The following is an 18,213-nucleotide window of genomic DNA, read 5'->3' on the forward strand; positions in this document are numbered from 1 at the left end:
CACAGCTCAGGCAGAGGCACACACACACCCTGACATCCTCTCTGACCCCGACTGCTTCTTCTCTCCCTGCCCAGGGCTGCTGCTCTCTTTTATATGGTACATTACGTGTGACATGTTTACAGTTTTCCCCCAATGCCTATTACCTATATTAAATGGTGCTTTTCTATCTTTTATATGGTACATTACATGTTACATGTTTATAGTTTTTCCCCAATGCCTATTACCTATATTAAATGGTGCCTTTCTACTCTAAACCGATCTGTGAGTGCCAACATCACCAAGAACATGGAGGTAAGGAAGAAGAAAGAGGGAGGACAGGGCAGGCCCAAATCCCTCCATCTCAAAACCTCTGACCCCCATGTGCAAAACAGAAACCCCCTGTACAGGACTTAAACCCCCCCTGTACAGCACTCAAAATTTCTTCCCTCTACTTTGTGACTACTTCTACTATAATATCTAAACTTTTGTGACTTCTTGTTCTTCCTGCAAGGTTGGTAAACCATTCCATGGTTCAAACCCAAAATCACAGCTGTTTCCAGCTGCCTGCCAGGATCTCAAATGCTTCTGACCTGGACCTGGAACCTCCAAAAATGTCTGAGGGACATTTTGCATTCTAACAGGTGACCAGAGGCAATGTGGGCAAAACATGGTGAGAACCATCTGGAAAAACAGCCAGCTCTACTCTGGCAAGAGCTATCACCAAGGAGAAAATGGTGTCCTGATTCTCCTCACTGTTTGTTCATGACCATGAGGGAAGCTGCCTTTCTCCTTGAATCATTAGAACGGTCTATAGGTTGGCAAAAAAGAAAAAAAAAAACATCAGAGGACTCGGATTCTTCCTGTTGCACTCATCTTCTCCTACTTCGGTTGTGTCTCCTTCCCCTTCACTTCTCTCTCTTCCTTCTCTCTCTTTTTGCCTTCTTCTTTTCCCTCCCCTTCTCTTTAGGTCTTAATTTTTTTAACTGATTTAGAAAGAAAAAAAGTGTTTGTGTTGAGTTTGGATTTCTGCCTAGAAACCCAGGTTCTCTTTTAGACTGAAATTCACCCAGGGCCCAACTCCGGCATTTGGAATGAGTGTCCAGGGACCTCTGGAATGCCACAAGAATTCTCTCTCCCCCTCTCCCCTTTTCTTTAAAATAAAGTGAAGTGAAATATTTGCTGGACCGTCTGTGCTTGTCTGTCAAGGCCACGTGGGGGGTGTGGGAGAGAATGTAAGGACGAGGATTTATTTTCCTTTGCAGAATATGGAACTTAGTGCTCTGAGGAAAAGAAATAATAGCTAATATATATATATATATATATATATATATATGAATTTATATGAAAAAGAGAGAGTCACAGGTGTTTCTGTTTAGTGTACAGTAACTGTAGGCTTATCTTGCCCTCTGGATAAGAGTGAAGGCAGCTGTGCTAATAAAATTGAAGACCTGGGTGGTGAGATGGCTAAAAGACACTATTTTGAGGAAGGCAAAATAGTTGGGAAAGGGGACAGAAGAAGGTAGGGCCTTCATCTTGGAGTGGCTGCCAGTGTTAGTGTTTTGAACCTGGTATGGTTTCTGCAAAATGGCAGAGGCTGTGGTGTCAGTACAGGTGGCTCATGTTGTTACTTGGGTTGCACTTTGTTATGGAGTTATTTAATTTCACTGACTGCTGGGGAAGCTGATATGTTTTGGTCATCTTCCTCAGTTATCCTAGATTTCCTGCTTTGGTATCTTTCTATTCCCATGGATGTGAGTCCTCTGAGCACAAAGTCATGAGTAGGTTGGATGGGTCTTGTCGTGCCTTTCGTTACCTTTGCTGCACTCTGTGGTGTTCTCCTGAACTGAGCTGTCAGCATAGCCAGACTGGAATGAGTGAGGACTCAAAACAAGCAAATGTCTGGGAGCAGCTCATCTCAAGTTTTTGAGCCTGGGAAACTGAGGCTTGGAAGTGTGCACATACAAAAATACAAAAGTATTTTTGTGGTTTGTGGTAGGGTTTAACTTCCAGTTCACAAGAACACTTTTCTTCCACAAAAACATTCTGAGGAACAATACATGAAACACAGCAAGGTGAGGGAAGACATCATTGGAAACAGCTGTACGTAAAGTTAGGCCTGCAAGTAGGTCAAATATTCAGCTCTTAGGTATCTCTGCATACTGTTTAGACCACCTTTCTCTAAGCAATTAGTACAGAATCTCTCTCAGGAGATTTTTCAGGTCAGTGTGAAGATGACTGAGGCAGCCCACATGGGAGCAAACTCCTCTCTGTCCATGCAGCCTGCCTTGAGGGATGAGGGAAAGCCAAAAGAGGCCACCAGGAGTGTGGACAAGACTGGCTGAGAAGGATTTGTCTGCAATATAATTTCTCAGTAGTGGAATCAAGGCTGTTCTCCAGGGCAAATTCATATGACACCTTTTTTGTCCAATGCTGATTTTGTCTTGGAAGAAAAGAACTGAGCTGTTGGGTGTTAGGAGAAATATCAAATATAGTCAGGCTCTTAGCAGTTGACAATGACAGATTGTCCACAGTTCCCATGGGCACCACAAAAAAAAAGGTTTGACTGGAAAGGATCTGTGCTTCTAAGAAGGAAACTCCAACAGCCCACTAATTTCCATGGAGAATTGAGGACTTTGTGCTGGTTTTAATGTAAGCTAATGACCAGTGGCAAAGACATTTAGATGCCTGGATGGGCCGAGTTCTGATGAAGCCCTTCCACACCACAGCTCCATTCATACAACACTGTAGCATTGTTTCTGAATTCCATTCATGCAGCACTACACTAGTGCTGGTGCCAAGGGTCTCTGTTTTTTAAGAAAAAGATACTGCAATATAACCAATGTAAAATCCTGGAAGGATTCCTTTCTTTGTTTCTGGGCAGCAATGCTCTGTCACTCTGGGCTTTACACAACACCAAAGGTCAATCAGGGACCAAACATTTATGGTAAACCCAAGCAATGGACTAGTTTCAAGAAAATTGGAACTATGGATTAATAGTTACCTATTTGTTAAATATAAACATACTGATTTGAAGTTCTCAGAATAAATTAAGTCAGCTTTCAACTGGTCTGCTTCTTGTCTCATGGCTGGAGAAGCAGCTTCCCATCAAGTGTCCTGGTAATAACTCTCATCACTGATGTCAGGGAGAGGCTTTCTTTAGCCAGCCCTAAATAGACCTGACTGGAATAGTTTCATAAGAAAGGTGTTTGTTCTACATTCCACATAGGAGTTTTTAAAAAAGCTCAAAACACACACACAGAAAAACTAATCAAAACTACCAAACCCAATCTCCCAAATCAGTCAGATAAACACAAAATGTTCATATTGACACTCATTTTTTTTAAAAAAATGTTTCTATAATGTTATCAATGATTCTGATTTCTGGAATTTTTTCCTGAAAGCAGACTGAGGTTTATGGCATAAAATGATGGACTGCTGCTAGAGAGTCAAAGTTAATGGATAGAGTTCTCCAAAATTTCATTGTGAAGCTACTCATAATAGCTGTGGTGGTGCCTAGGCCTACAATGAAATAAAATAGCTATCTTGCTTTAAAAACAGGCCAAAAAATACACCTTTTGCTTGAAGTGGATTTTTCTCACACTGAAGAAATGATCTAATATTAAGAGAAAAGTTTTGAAAATTGTTTGCCTTGTGCTTTATTCATATCAGTTTTCAGATTCATAGTGGAATTGTCAATTAAAGTTTTAAGTTGCTTCCACTTTTCTGGTTAATATTTGTATAAACAAATATTAACCTACTAATAAGCAGAATTGCCTGCTCCAGTATTCACAGAACACTCATCATTTCTGTGGTTTGTTTGAACCTGCAGGTCAGACAAAAGTACTGTAAGTTTTCACTCATGCTGTGAAGTTACTGAGGCATGATGGACTTTGATGCCTTCCAGGATATCATTATTTATCTATCAGAGTGAATAAAATCATCCTTTAGATGTAGCAGAGGGCAGCTTGATATGATTTGTAGTGCCATGAAACGCTGTCATTTTCTAATGTCATTTTGTCCATCAGCAAACTGGGATTTACCATAAAGGTGGAATGATGCAACTGCTACAGCAAGTGAATTATTAAATGCAACATACCAAAAACTCAGCCTGATGGAGCAAAATGCCTTGTCAGTACTTGTTCTCATAATAAGATGTTTCCTGACCTGGTATGTGTCACCATTTCATTAGAGGATGCTTGGAAGTACAGTTCACAGGGTTTGCTTTTCCAAGTGGACCAAAATTTTCCAAAGCACAGGAACCACATCTCTTGGTAGATTTCTAGAATGAATAAACAAATAAATGAAAATGGAGAGAAAATCATTACAGACAAAATGACTACTCTTTCTTTTTTTTTTTTAAGTTTCTTTATTTTTTTTTTATTTCTAGGGGCAGAGAAATAAAAACAAGAAAAGAAGGAATAAAGAATTTATTTTTAAATTGTTATTTAGGGAACATAAATATTTTTATGATGCTGAGGGAATCATTTATCATAGCAACCACATTATGCAAGTCTGTTTCCCTTAAAATTCTCTGTCTTCTCTGGCTGATGACAAGGAAATATCAGCCAGTTAATCCATAACTGTGTAAACTGTGTATCAAGAGTTCAGTCCAGGAAGTTATCTGGCAGCAACATGAAAATTTTCAAGGACAGAGTTATAGTAGAAATAGAGGGGACAGGCCCATTGCAAGTGTGAACTTGTTTATACCTCTCCCTGCATTGATTTTTCTTTGATTACATTAGCTCTAAAATGGGATTTCTTTGGTCAAAGTTCTGTTTGTGCACACCATTGCAAGAGGTGCTGCTTTGGAATTTGTCTTTCTGGTACAAGTAGCATACAAACCATCCTGTACAGGACCAGATTCAACCTGGATTTTGAAATGAATCTGAATTGAAGTTGGAATAATTTTCACTGGGTTGTTTTCCTGGGAAAGCAGGGGAAAACTACTCTCTGCAGTCCTCTTCTGAGTCCCAGAATTTCCTGTTTTGGCACCTTTGCAGTTCATTCAGACTAGGCTGTTCTGTAGAACATTTTCACTGTTCTTGCCATTAGTGAGGAAACCTCACTCCCATGAGATTTTTGCAGCTGGACAGGTAGATGGGCAAGACTCATGAGTAGCTGTCTTGAGTCACATCCAGCTTCTGCCAAATACAGCTTTTTGGCATCCTTAGGGCTCTATCCCAGTGATGACTCTGAGGACTCCTGTCAAGAAATATTCTACCATTTCAATGTTTGATTGGACAGTCTGAAACAGTGAGACACTCAGAGAATTACTCTGCTTCAAATACACCCTCAGGATTTAAAATTCATGTTTTACAAAGCCAGCTTGGAAATTGAATGAGAATGATCACTCTGCCTGGATGCTTCTGGCTAAGATTGGCAGTGGAGTTCAGGGCTAGGATAAAAAGAAAATTAATTTTGTCTCCTATTGCTTTGTCTGAGATGAGCCTCCCAGACTTGTTTGCTGTGTCACAGTGACATGTTCTTCCTGCTATGGAAAGAAGAGCCACACTGATTGCAGGGGATGATGGAATGATATTGATGAGCCTGCTCAGGGATGGGTGCTGCTCCCATCTAGGATAGGCACTCAGTGTGAACAGCACTGCAGACACCCCTTCTTACCCTCAGGCACTCACAGCTGCCTCTGGAGAAAGGGTGTTGCTTTTCCTCCACAGTGTCTGCCCTGCCAGGAATTTTCTCCAGAACACTTCACACTTTGATTTCCCCCTCATTTTATCCTCCTCAGTTTTTTTTTCCCTTGCTCCTTGAGCCTTGTGGCTTAGCACATTTCCCTCATTCCTTTTGATGACTCTGAATGGGAAGTAGAGCCTGTTCCTAATTAGTTCTGATAATGAAGTGCTAACGCACTTTGCTGTGTAGGTACAAGTCAGATACTTCAGAGCTGGAACCTGTGTGAGGGTTTCATTGCTATTCCTCCTGGTCCCTGGCTTTCTCTGCACTAGTGCTCTGGCTCTTCATCTCCTGGCATTTGCTTAGATCTTTCCTTGCAAGTCTTTTTGTCCATTTATTTTTCCTTTTAATCAGCATTTTCATTATTTTTGCAGTTAATAAAGTACAATAAACATACATGTTTTAAACTACATGAACTAAGAATAGTGGTGTCAGTGGTGTGAAGAGCACCCAAAGCTTGTCCCACACAAGATGTACCTTAAAAGTCAGTAGGAAGGAGAAGGTAGTTTGATCTGTGTCCTCTGCCAGAAAGGAGATCTCTCCTGAGAATGTCAGCAGGAGACCCAAGACCTTCACTTGGTGATTGCTGATTAGTTAATTAGTGTACTACAGCAGCCTGTTTGTTCTGGGTTTGGTGGACAGCAAGTAGGAGTAGAACCTCTCTCTGTGCCTGTCTCCCTCCATGCTAATTATCTGCCAAAAAGCTAGGATTCCTGGCATTCAGGATAATGTATCATCAAAAGGGTTGTGAACATTTCCAGTTACCCTGAATGATGCTGTTTCAGGGATCTGGGTGTAGTTTGTGTCTATCTGGCTTGACAAAGACCTCATGTAGACAAGGGAGTTAATGTAATAGGAAACAATTAGACTTCAAAGACTCAAAAGCTTAAAAGTAAAATAAAATAATAAACTACTTTCACAGGCAGACATAATGAAAACCACACACCCTTTAAGCTTTACAAAAGGACCTGGATAAATTTGCAAAAGGGAAGATGTGTCTGGGGTTTGTCATGCATCAGTGCTTTTCCTAAGCTTTTTCCTCTTGATGGTAACACTCCTTTCAGCATGACCACAGTCATTTGTGTTAGACAGATGGCCACTCTTGAAAGGAAATATGCTGTGGGATCATGGATAATGCTTGAGATGTGGTCTGCTAGTCTTGGAATGTGCCTTTTCATTAGAGGCTTGCTGTGATGAAAACTACAAAATAGTATTTTAACAGCAAGCAAGAAAACCCAAACAAACACCAAAAAAAAAAAAAAAAAAAAAAGACACCCCAAAATGAAACAATATTTTTTCTCCTTTGACTCTTGAAACAAAATGTGTCCTCTAAAATGACAACAGTAGTAGATAGCAACATGACCAGTGAGTAGAAGAGAATTATTATTCCAAATGGGATTAGATGATCTTAGCTAAATACTTTTGCTATCCTTGCTATCTAGTTAAAATATGCCCTTTCCTTTAGGAGAGGATCCATGGCACGATTTGGAATGAGATTGATGATTTAAAGGCATTCAAGGTGCTGGATCTAGAAGATTTTGAAAAGATGTTCTCCGCATATCAGAGGCACCAGGTAGGAGTGAACTCTTCCATAACTTTTCTGTCTTGAATTTCTGGAGGAGAAATGAATACACAACAGTGGTCTGAGCCCTTGCCCACCTACAGTCAGTCTGCATCACTCGATGCTCTGCCACTTTCCAAAAAATCTGAAGACAAAAAGAAGTTGGGATGGACACTCGGGGCAGGGTTTAAACTTCTGATATGGACATACTTCATATCACAGGCAGCTCTTGGAGACAGCACCTACCAACAGGTAATGCTTTGGTTAATGTCATTGGCCACTGACTTCCAAAAGCTGCAGAGCTTTACGTTTATATTTGTATATCAAACTTCCTGTTTCTCCCATTCATCCAGAGGAAAAAGGCTGTAGTTCCCTGAGTACAGAGCAAGGTGACTGTATTAGCTCTCTTTAATTTTGTCTGTTTTTTCTTAAATAGCCAACTGCCTGAACTGGCTAGGTGACAGAATCAGTCTGAATTACAGATTAGAGAGCAAACAGCATACTTTAAAAGTGACCATTTATTAGAATGTCTATTTTCCCTCCTCTTTTTCTTGGAAAGCAAGTCACTTTCAATCTTTCTATCTCCACTGAATGAGATTTAGCAGCAGACAGATTGTACTTTCACTCCTTGAACTCCCCCACATTTCCTTTGCTTTTGGAATATTTTCAATGTTTTGTATGCAGCAGAACTGGATCATTATTCTGAAGTTTTAGGAAAAGACACAGACCCATTTGCCATAAACAACCTTTATGATTATTCCTTTCAGTGATGATAACTACTTCATTAACTGACTCAGTACTTTAAAATTAACAAGCCAACCCCTTGTCTTTGGATTTTCCATCTTCTCCCTTCTCTCTTTTATTTTTCTATCTAATCCAATAAACATAATGAATAACTGTTCTTATTTATGAGTTCACAGCCACATGGATAACGTGAACTGTGAAGAATGTGCTGTTAACCATTGCATGATGAGATTTAATTTCTCATTCTGCTTCTGCAAATAGCTGATGCTGTTTCAGTGGGTCCCTTTCTCTTTCTGTAAATCACGTTCCTTGAAACAAGATCTTAGTTCCCAGAAGGGAAGAAAGGCACACAAAGCTTTGGTGCAGTTAAGAGATTGAATTTGGACCCTGTCCCAAGAGCTCCTGTTCCAATGTTCCAGGTGCAAACCTTGCCGCTTCCTCACTAGAAATGACTTTGCAAAGCCTTGCTTCTTTTTGTCCCCAAAAACCAAAGCCAAAGCTGTCCTGGTCTCAGCTAGAATCATAATATTTATGACTGTGTTACCAATCACTGGAAGGCAGCCTGAGCTATTCAGCCATAAACTAACCTGACCCTTACCCCTGCCTCCGTGGGTCTCTGAGCAGTACTGTTCCATCCTCATTAAACACACTTTATGACAGTGGCTCCAGACACTAGAGTAACACTTATGTAAGCTTCTTGTATTTTTGTGCAGTTAGACATCTTGCTGCCCTTACAGCTTTTGTCGAGGTTTTTACATTATTTTAGGAGATTCTTTTTCTCCATAAGTATTTTGTTGTTGTTACTTTACGTGATACTTCCTAGTTCATCCATACTTGCTTCATAGTGAACTGGATTCCAATCATCGAGTTCTCATCAATTTTTTTTTTTTTTTTTTCAGACCAGGCAACAAAAATTGCTTTTGAATTAAAATTTTATGAGAATTTTTTCAGTTCATATTTTTTTTCCTCCTTTACTTTTGGAAATGTTCCACTCTGACCAAGTATGTGTTTACTCTGGGTTTGTGACTTTTAAACTTCATCCAAATGTCTGTAAAGAAAAATGTCAATGCAAAGCCCTGCTCTTTTGCATCTGAAATGTTGAATGTGTAGAGATAAAGACATTTCTTTCTTTGCTGTTATTAACATGACCTTCTTGTTTTTTCCAGTTTCATTTATATTAAACAGTTTTTCTATTTTCTAATTATTTTAATGACAGAGGGTCTCTTCTCCTCTCTCAAGCCCAGTGTGTCCTTTTTGGTGGCTATGAGGGAAAGCAAAATTGTCCACTGTACAGAATGCTGGACCAAGTATTCTTACACTTGTCTTTTGACCATGCTCTAATCTTACTGTGTAATATTGACCTTTTGATTCAGTATAGCTGGTGTTTTCCTGGAGTAATGAGTAAGTCATGAAATAGTTGAAATTTGTCTTCCAGAAGTGCTGTTCCGCCTCTTTGGTGGTGACTGAGTGCTTTCAAAATACTTGTTGTTAAAGGGTATGATGTGCCATTGAAACAAGTTGTTGCTTGTTATATTTGTTAATACCCACAAACTGTGCCTATGCATCGGGAGAGGAGAACTGGCCCTCAAGTTATAACCTTAGCAGTTCTTTTAGTAAGGCTCTGGACTGGATTTGTAAAGGTATTTAAGCATTATCCTAGTTAATATTTAAAAACCTAAAAGATTTATGCTTTGGAGACCAAAATTATTATTTTCATAAAAGACCTAGGACTTTTAGTTCCATGACATCTACTGATTTAAAATATGCAAAGAAATGCTGAAATACCTTTGAACCATCTGGGCCAGTATTACTTGCTAAGCATTATATGCTCTTAGAAAACAGTGTGTGTCTAAATTCAGCTGCCTTGTTAAACTTGGTATCTTTCTCTGTGCTAATTTTTGGCATGTTTCCCTCTTCGTTATTTGTGACTGCTGCCTGCATAGGACCTGCTAACTAACCCCTCCTCCTGTAAGCAGGTGAGTATCATTGTCTGCTGATCCTCTTGCCATGTGTGTGAAGGGCACGTCTTGGACCATGCCTTTATGGGGTCACAGCTCATGCTACTCTTTCATATGCCCTTGCACTCTGCTTTCTTGATGGGGAAGGTGGTACAAATAATTCTATTAACTGTATTATTTCTGTGCTGGAAGGTAGTCCTTGTTTTTTCACTTGCTTGTATCTCGCTGCTGGTGTCTGTAGTCCTTTTTTTTATGATCCTGAGGAAAAAAGACCAGGGACAAAAAAGAATGTCAGTGTGAACTCTACCTTAACCAAAGTATTACTATCTTGAGAGGAGAACAAAAGGGTCTCTCAGGGAGCCTTTTTTCCCAGTGTTCCTATTTCTGTTCTGTCTGCTTTGAACAGTACTGAAGTCTTCAGATGCGCTTACTAAGCCACAGACTTTCTGATAAAGGAAATATTTATTTGCATAGAACTGGGTACTTTGGCAGAAGGATTTATGCCATCTGAGGGGCAGAAGAGTTCAAATGGGCAGCTGAAACCCTCAGAAAGTTCAGCAAAAGATTAAAATCATGTTTTGATAGAAATAGTGGATTATGCATGTCTTTAAACTGGCTACCTCTCAAGCAAAATTCTTGGTAACAACTTTGGTAAAAGTGATGCTATCAGGAAAGGATTGTTCAGATATGATTATAAGTGTCTGTGGTGGTTTCAGAAGAAATTAGTTCTCACCATGGAGAAGTGAAGCTTCCATACAGGGAACTGTATTTGGGAAGTCTAGTCACAGCTTTTGCCATGCTGGGGAGGTTAACATGGCGCCATATCAAAACAAATCAATATGGTAGATGTAGTTCTCTGAAGTATTGATAATTGCCAGAAACTAGGGTGCTGCCATGGTACGGGTCTTCAGCTAATCAAAATAAAGTTGTATTTGAAACAAGGTACCGAGGTGATTAACATATTCTACATGTATAGTCATTTCATTACTGAAATTTCACCTGAGTTCTGAATTTGCAACTAAAATATCAAATCTGAAATACTCTTTGTAGCACATAACATGATGTTATCCCAGGTGAGAAGTCAGTAAAGGATGATAGCATAGAACTTAAGTCATCTTGTCTGTCAGGCTGACACCAACTCCAGCTGTTCTTTCATTCAGGGCTTGGGCTCTCTTACAAAAGCTAGTTGCCACTGCCTCCTTGCTCCTCTTTTTCTGTGTCTGAGAAACTATGGGTAGTCCATATGCTTTTTTTTTTCCTTGTATTAAGCTTGGAATCTGGCTTTGGTAAAACCTGAGGCTTCATCTGCTTTTGCTTACACACGACTCCAAGTAGCTATAAATACCTCTCTCCTCAATATGAGTTGAAGAAGATATATTTTTAGATGAGTCTAGCCCTTATGACCAAGGAATGGGTCATGTCTGAATAGTTCAAGTTATTCATTTGTGTTGAGCCCTGTGGGTTGGGGAATTGGAAATGGCATGGACACTGTTATATCAATTCTGCTGGATGGCTTTAAAGAAAGCTGGCTAAACCCTCACCTCCCATACATAGCCAAAGGCCAAAACTTTTTTTCTTTTGGGGTGGGTGCTGGTTGTCACTATCCAGGTGTCCTTGTCTGCAAATATTAGCTAGTGATGAACAGTGACGCTTTTAAACCAAGAGCACAGACCAGCAAGTAGCTTTCGTCCATTCAACAGCTGCCCATCTCCATATTCCCCTGTCTTCCTGCCCACAAACTGAGCAAACGTAAAAAAACTTTCAAATTTCTACATGCCAGATTATACTGGGGACACTCCTCTTTTTGGTATTGTTGCTTATTCTCTCAGAAATAATAAATTTATCCAATGACATTTTTGCCTTTTTTGGAAACATTATTTGATATATTGAGTAACATTGCAATTTTTTTTTTGCCAAGCTAAATGCTTTGGGCGCATCTAGAAGAATTTACTGAGTGCATGTCTTCAGCTGGTGCATTGTACCTGCTTAAAAATGTCACTTTCTATTGGTGGTGGCTCGCTGAAACACTTCTGGATATGGCTGCATGAATCCTTTGTATATCCAGGAGCAGCACAGATTGGTAGCTGACTCTAACAACAACTGAAATGACAACTAGCAGTATGAACCTCTGATTTACACTTGTCGGAATCTGTGGTATCGTTGATTCTGAAATTGTAGAAAGTCTCTTTCTGCCCCATTGCCAAAGCAGAAGCCATAATTGGTCTGTGCTGGTTCCAAGGTTGTTTATTCTGTTTATCTCTCACATGTTCTGCTGCCCTGCCCAGCTCTGTCCTGCAGGGCAGTGTGTGGGGCTCTGCCCTCAGTGGGATGTTACAAACATTAAATACCAGAAACTCCCTGGGCTGGATTTACAATAACGTGCCAATATCTGTCACCTACATTGGACAGTGTGTCCTCAGCCTGAACCAACAGAAAAATGCCAACACCACAGTGAAACATGGAGGGCATGGAGAAAGAGAAAAAGGACAAGACACACCCAATTTCCTCCATCTTGTCCCCTTTGGACCTCTAATCTGGAATCCTAAAATTTTACTTTTGCACCCGTGCCACACTTAATTATTACTGATATCAAACACTCAGAGCTTGTAATTCATCCTGTAAGATTGAAAACTCTTTTCCATGGACAGAGATCAGATATGGATGACATGAAAAGGCATTTTTTGAATGGTTCCTGCAACAGTGAGCTGGGAAAATAAAAACTGGATGGTCAGACTGAGTTTGCAAATATTTTATCTGTGTGTTATGATGAATGGACTGGATTTTCAATTTTTTTTTTTCAGGTGATGAGTATGACAGTGGGGTTATACAGACAACTTTGCAAAAGGGTGATTTCTGTGTGATTAAATGTATGAATTAGTTTTTAAAAGAGAAGATAGTTTCAAAGTAGATTTTTACCATTTAGTAAGATATATTTAGTAAGATAAACACCTTCATACCCTACTGTTTGCATTTCTCATGGATGGATTGGTCAGGTCCAATGGCAGCCATAAGACATAAGAGGAGGGGTTTTAATTTTTGTACTGCAGCCTTTCAAGAATGCTGTGTAACCCCTGGAGGAGGCATCTGCTCAAGGATATGCTGTGACACCAGTGAACTTCATCATATATGTGTCCATTTTTCACACTAACATAACGTAATGGTAGAGCAAGTCCAATCGGTCAGAATCAGGTCCAGTATTTGGGATCAAAGATGAGTTTCTAAGATGTTAACGAAGGATTTCTGTTTGTCTAGTAACACAGGATCTACTCCCATGCTTTCTGCCTTTGTCTCCTTTTCTTATCACGGGGGTGGATTTTTCTAGGTTGGGATGGGTTTGTCCAGTACACTGAGCTATCAGTCTGGAGTGAGAAGCATAATCCTGATTGTTTTCCCTCCCTTTTGCAATACATGCAGAAAGAAATGGGCTCAACAGAAGACCTTTACCTCTCCACACGAAAGGTGAAAGAGCTCTCCGTGATTGATGGCCGGAGGGCCCAGAATTGTGTCATTCTCCTTTCCAAGTAAGTGTGCTAAGCCTTAGCTCACAGGGTGTGCCGTGATCAATGCAGAGGCAAGAGGAGATGAAATTAAACAAATGGATGTGTTTCTTTTCCCAACTAGAGCTGCTGTTATTACCTGCACAGCCTCAGATAAACCTCTCTTACAGTGTCATAAAAGCATGTTTCTCATACATGTTGTCTCACTTAATAAAAATATCCACACACACACGTTTTGTGTGTCAAACAGGTGGTCATCAGCTTCTATCTGAAGACTCATCAGAAAGTGATCAATACTCATTGGTAGATTAAAGCAGCTCTTTGGCAGTTCTTGCACTTCACTCTAAGTAATGTGTCCCCCATGTTGTCATTTGTCTTTGTTCTCTGTGTTTCTTTCTAAATATTGCTCTCTGATCATCTCCCTGGAATACAGATGCTGGAATACAGCAGAGCTGAGTGTGATGTTCATTTTTGACTTGTGGTGAAGACAGTGGTAAACACAGGCATTTGTATTCAAGACCCTGAGATGAGCTCAGCTGGTTAGAGCATGGTGCTAATAACATCAAGGTTGTGGTTTAAATCCCTGTATGGGCCAATTACTAAGGAGTTGGACTCAATGATCCCTGTGGGTCCCTTCCAAACCAGAATATTCCATGAAGAATTAAGTCTTCTATTTGTAAATTAAGTTTTTGAAGCCAAGAGTTGCCTTTGTGTATTCCTGAAGTGACTAAAGCATTCAAATGAAGTGACATCAGGGCCCTCTATGTTTTTTCATGTCTTTCTACAAACATGACTGCTGGGTTTGAGGTCTGTCACTATCAGATTTGTGCAGACACTGATCAAACTAAGAAAGTTGCCTTTCCTACCAGAGCAAGGGCAGCAAGGCTGGAGACAAAACCTGACAAAACTGTGACAGTGCTGAGTGGCAAAAGTGTTTCATTGGACTGTAGAAAATACGGATGTGAGGCTTATCTGCTCTAGCAAGCTAATAGTTAAAGCAAGGTTGCAGCCAGACAACCAGGAATGGAGTGAGTTCTTTCCCTTGCTAGTGAAACCTGTGGAGGCTCTCATTATGTGGCATTAGCCTGCATGTCAGCAGGACTCCCACTATCCAAACCTTCACTGAGAAAAGGCTTACATTTCTCTCTCTGCAGCAGGTGCCAACACATGTCTTTGCTGGTGTTAGCAGCTGGTTGAGGCTGGGGCAGAGGGATGGGGAAGAATAAGGGCACCAGGATTTTCATGCTGTTTGATGGGCCTATTGAATTGTGTCTGGGGTTCACATTAACTCTGTAAACAGGTGGAACATTTCCTGGAAGTGGTAACATCATGTGTTCAGTTGGCTGGGCCAAGGAGGATCCAGGAAGGTGGTTCATGACTTGGTATAGCACTAGATATTTATTTGTAAAAGTCTTCTGTCTCCAAAACAAATGCGGACAGCAGCAATGGATATTTTTCAACATTCACCTCCTCTGCTGTGCAAGTCAGGGCAATCTTATCTGAGATGAATCCTCTCCATACAGAAAGAGAGAAGGGACAGTTTCTGTGTTTTGTCTTTCTTTTTGCTGCCTGCAGCAGCAGGGTCATTGAAGCGTCAACCTTGCACTTCAAGGTACATGGTATGTGTTCACTCCAGGCATGCCATGAAGTTAGTGCACCTTGAACTGCATGTCTGGACTCAAACCAGAGGTGAAAAACTGTGTTTTGTGACTGTCAGCTTCTTCACTAGGAAACATCCTGCTCTTATTGTTAGCAGGTCTCAGATGGAGGATAGAGATTTGGAGACTGCGGTGTCCCTATGGAGCCTGCAGGTTTGCACTGTGCTCCGTTAACTGTGCTGCTGTGGAATTGGAAACACCACCTGCCAGGGCTATTCCACTGGCTTCGATAATCTAATGTTTATAACAGATAATGTTACACCCAGAATATCAGAAATATTGCTCAGGTTGGCCCAGGATTGGTATTCCTCCCCAAACTTCTCTTCTAAATGCAACCAGAAAAGCAAAAACCTTTGGGAGCTAAAATAACACCTTTACATTCTTGCCTCTTCTTTTGCAGTTCGTGCAAAAAGTATGGTTCTAATATTAAAGACAGAAATTGGGAGGAATGGCTTCAGACAATAGTTGAAAGGGCTTTATAACCCTTTTGCAGGTTTTTTCATTACCATGTCTTCCTCCTTGAGGTTAGACCCTGAAGAAGGGACACAGCCAAATCATCCCTGCACTGCATTGCTGCCATGCACTTGCTGCTCCTACAGCACGCCTCATACACGTGCACGGGAATGTGCACACACATGCAGTGAGAGGGGATTTAAAACTGGTGACAAACAAAAGTTTGGGCAACCCAGCTGCAGCCCCAGATTTCAGGTTGCCACAGTATCTGCCAACAGCTGTTTCTAATTGACTCTTAATGTGCACATATCCCTGTAGTTTATTCCCCCTTTGTTTACACTAAACCATCATGTCCTTTAAAGTAAAATAGCTGCATGGGTTGGGTTTTCTTTCCCTCCCCTACTCAAATGTTTTTGTTTTACTAACACTGTGTTAGAAGGGGTCAGGCAGAGCTCATATTTCATATGGTCCAACAAGCCAAAACCTATCAAGAGTGAGAAATAGATGTCTCTTGCTTTCTTTTGCAGAGAGACTGCTGCATGGTAGGTTGAAAAGAGATGAAAATTGAATTGCTAGTTGATTTTTGCTGACATCTAACAAATTCATAAACCTTCCTCCCCAATCTCATCTTTATTTCCATACAAAGATATCTCTTTCAACTACTTAATAGTAGCATCTTTCACTTTTCCCGCAAAGAAAGGATTAAAATGTCTCTGTTTAATAGAGTCTGATGGATCTAAACTGAAGCTGTGTTCCACAGGCCATCTTCAAAGGCTTAAAAAAGCATAAGATGAGTTTCTCTCACAGTACTTCCAGTAGGCCATAGTTCAACCAGGACATGGAACCATCTGTTTGTAGTGAGTTCAGGCACCCACCAACTTCAAATTTAGCTTTCTTAATGGTGTTTCAAACATGCAGTTGCTTATGTCACACTGGAAATCTGCTATCTCCCATGAATTTCCTGATGTCTTGAGTTTTCTCCGGCTGGGGTTCTGTTGTCAGACTTGTGTGGTCTGGAAGAGTCATCCCAGATGCCCGTGTTTCCCTGCTTTCACCTAGCAGCTGGAAATTTCTCTGATCTTTCACTACTATGGCTTCTCCCTGCCTTCATTACCTTTAAGTAATTGATATTATGTTTACTGCTCTGTTTTTGCAGTGCCCTTTCTTTAAATGTTCTTGCAGAATATGCCCAAGATATGTATTGTTCACTGTCTTGCCCTGAGAAATGCTCTGGAGAGATTCAGTTATTTGAGACATCTTGCTTGGAAGAAGGCCGAATGTATACTTACGGAACTTCTTTATGCACGTTATTTTGCATGAAATCCAGCAAAATAATTGTCAGTGTTGTTCTGAATAATGTGATGAGTTTGTTATTTCTGTAGCTCAGTGAGTCAGCAGCAGCCTTCTCAAGAGGGTAGAAATGGTAGGAGTGCTGGCAAAATGTCATAAAACCAGTAGTAGCAGAAAGCAGAATCTGACTACACAAGAATAGTTTTAAATGTGAATGTGACATTAGACAGGCACTAGCAGGCAGGTTTATTAAATGTTTGTGGCTTTGTCAATTCAAACATCAGTCAGGGAGAAGAAAAAAGGCTTGGGCAGAATTTCCAATGAGATTACAAAAGAGATAAACTATTTTTCTCACATCACTGTGCCTCCTCAGTGCTTTTAAACTCTTTCAGTTGAGACATTAAGGGGACAAGCTATTCAGCCAATGTCAGTCTCTTTGCACTGCCCCAGTCCCTGTGTGTCTTTCTGCCATGTGACAATTCAGTGTTCACCCTTGTTTTAAGGTAAATTTCAAGCAGATGAAGTATGAATCAGAATTCTGGGGTACAGATCATATCTTGATATAGAAAGAGCTGATTGGACTCAGCATCCTGTTCTCAGTGTGCTGTATTGAAAAACACTGGGCAGTAACCAGTGCCTGCTGGGTTCCTGGAGTGATTTTTTTGCTTTAAATAAAGGTCCACAACAAATGGCTTTACCTGCTATACTGAGTCCATACTCCAAGGCAGACTGAACATGTTAGTGCCATCCTGTCTGAGATCACAACTAGGAACCTAAAGGTAGGGTTGTGATAAAAGATGAACCACTGCCTCATCGATATCTCATGGTAATTTGGGGATTCCCATATTTGGTCCTGCTTTACTCCTCTTGGCTCAGAAAGATAGCTCCAGATCCTTCTTGGAAGGTAATTGAGAGTATTTGAATGCAATGTTGCTTGTTTACTCATAAGCTTTTGCTGAAGGAGAACAACAAAAAAAAGCCTGTTTTTTTCTATATTTGCCAGAATACTTTCATAGTGCTGTTCTGAAATGCACTGGTGGATATTTTTCCCCTAATACGTTGGTATAATGGTGTAAGATGTACCTAGTAAAATGTCCCAGCTGTTGTGCCACAAAGGATAAAACACTGTTGTCTTCACTAATAGATGAGTGGGCAACTGAGATAAGAGGATGTGGAAAGAGTGGTTGCATCTTTCTGTCTTCTGGCTGAATGTGCAGTTAGAACAGCCTGCCTCCTGAATGCTGCTTCTGAGAGGAGGCCTTTATGGGGTAGTGACAATTAGTATTCCCAAAATGTAGATATTTGAAAAGCTTGCAGTTTGGGAGCTGTACAGAACCTTAGGAGAGCTCAGGAGTTAGAGAAGGCTTGTGCCTCAGTCACAA

At 40.5% G+C, this 18,213-nt stretch overlaps 1 protein-coding gene across 6 annotated transcripts in view; it reads left to right on the forward strand.

Moving 5' to 3' along the window:
* DAAM2 (dishevelled associated activator of morphogenesis 2) overlaps positions 1-18,213 on the forward strand; it is a 202,906-nt gene that overhangs the window by 154,428 nt on the left and 30,265 nt on the right. For 5 of the 6 annotated variants that reach the window (XM_031504232.2, XM_031504231.2, XM_077781857.1 and 2 more), the window contains 3 exons: positions 7,136-7,243; positions 9,919-9,951; positions 13,348-13,454. In XM_031504232.2, the coding sequence (XP_031360092.2) occupies positions 7,136-7,243; positions 9,919-9,951; positions 13,348-13,454 (248 nt within the window). The remainder of the gene's footprint in view (positions 1-7,135; positions 7,244-9,918; positions 9,952-13,347; positions 13,455-18,213) is intronic. The other variant, XM_031504234.2, reaches the window with a different exon arrangement.

The sequence above is a fragment of the Lonchura striata genome, chromosome 3 (genome assembly GCF_046129695.1).
Source record: "Lonchura striata isolate bLonStr1 chromosome 3, bLonStr1.mat, whole genome shotgun sequence".
Taxonomy (NCBI): domain Eukaryota; kingdom Metazoa; phylum Chordata; class Aves; order Passeriformes; family Estrildidae; genus Lonchura; species Lonchura striata.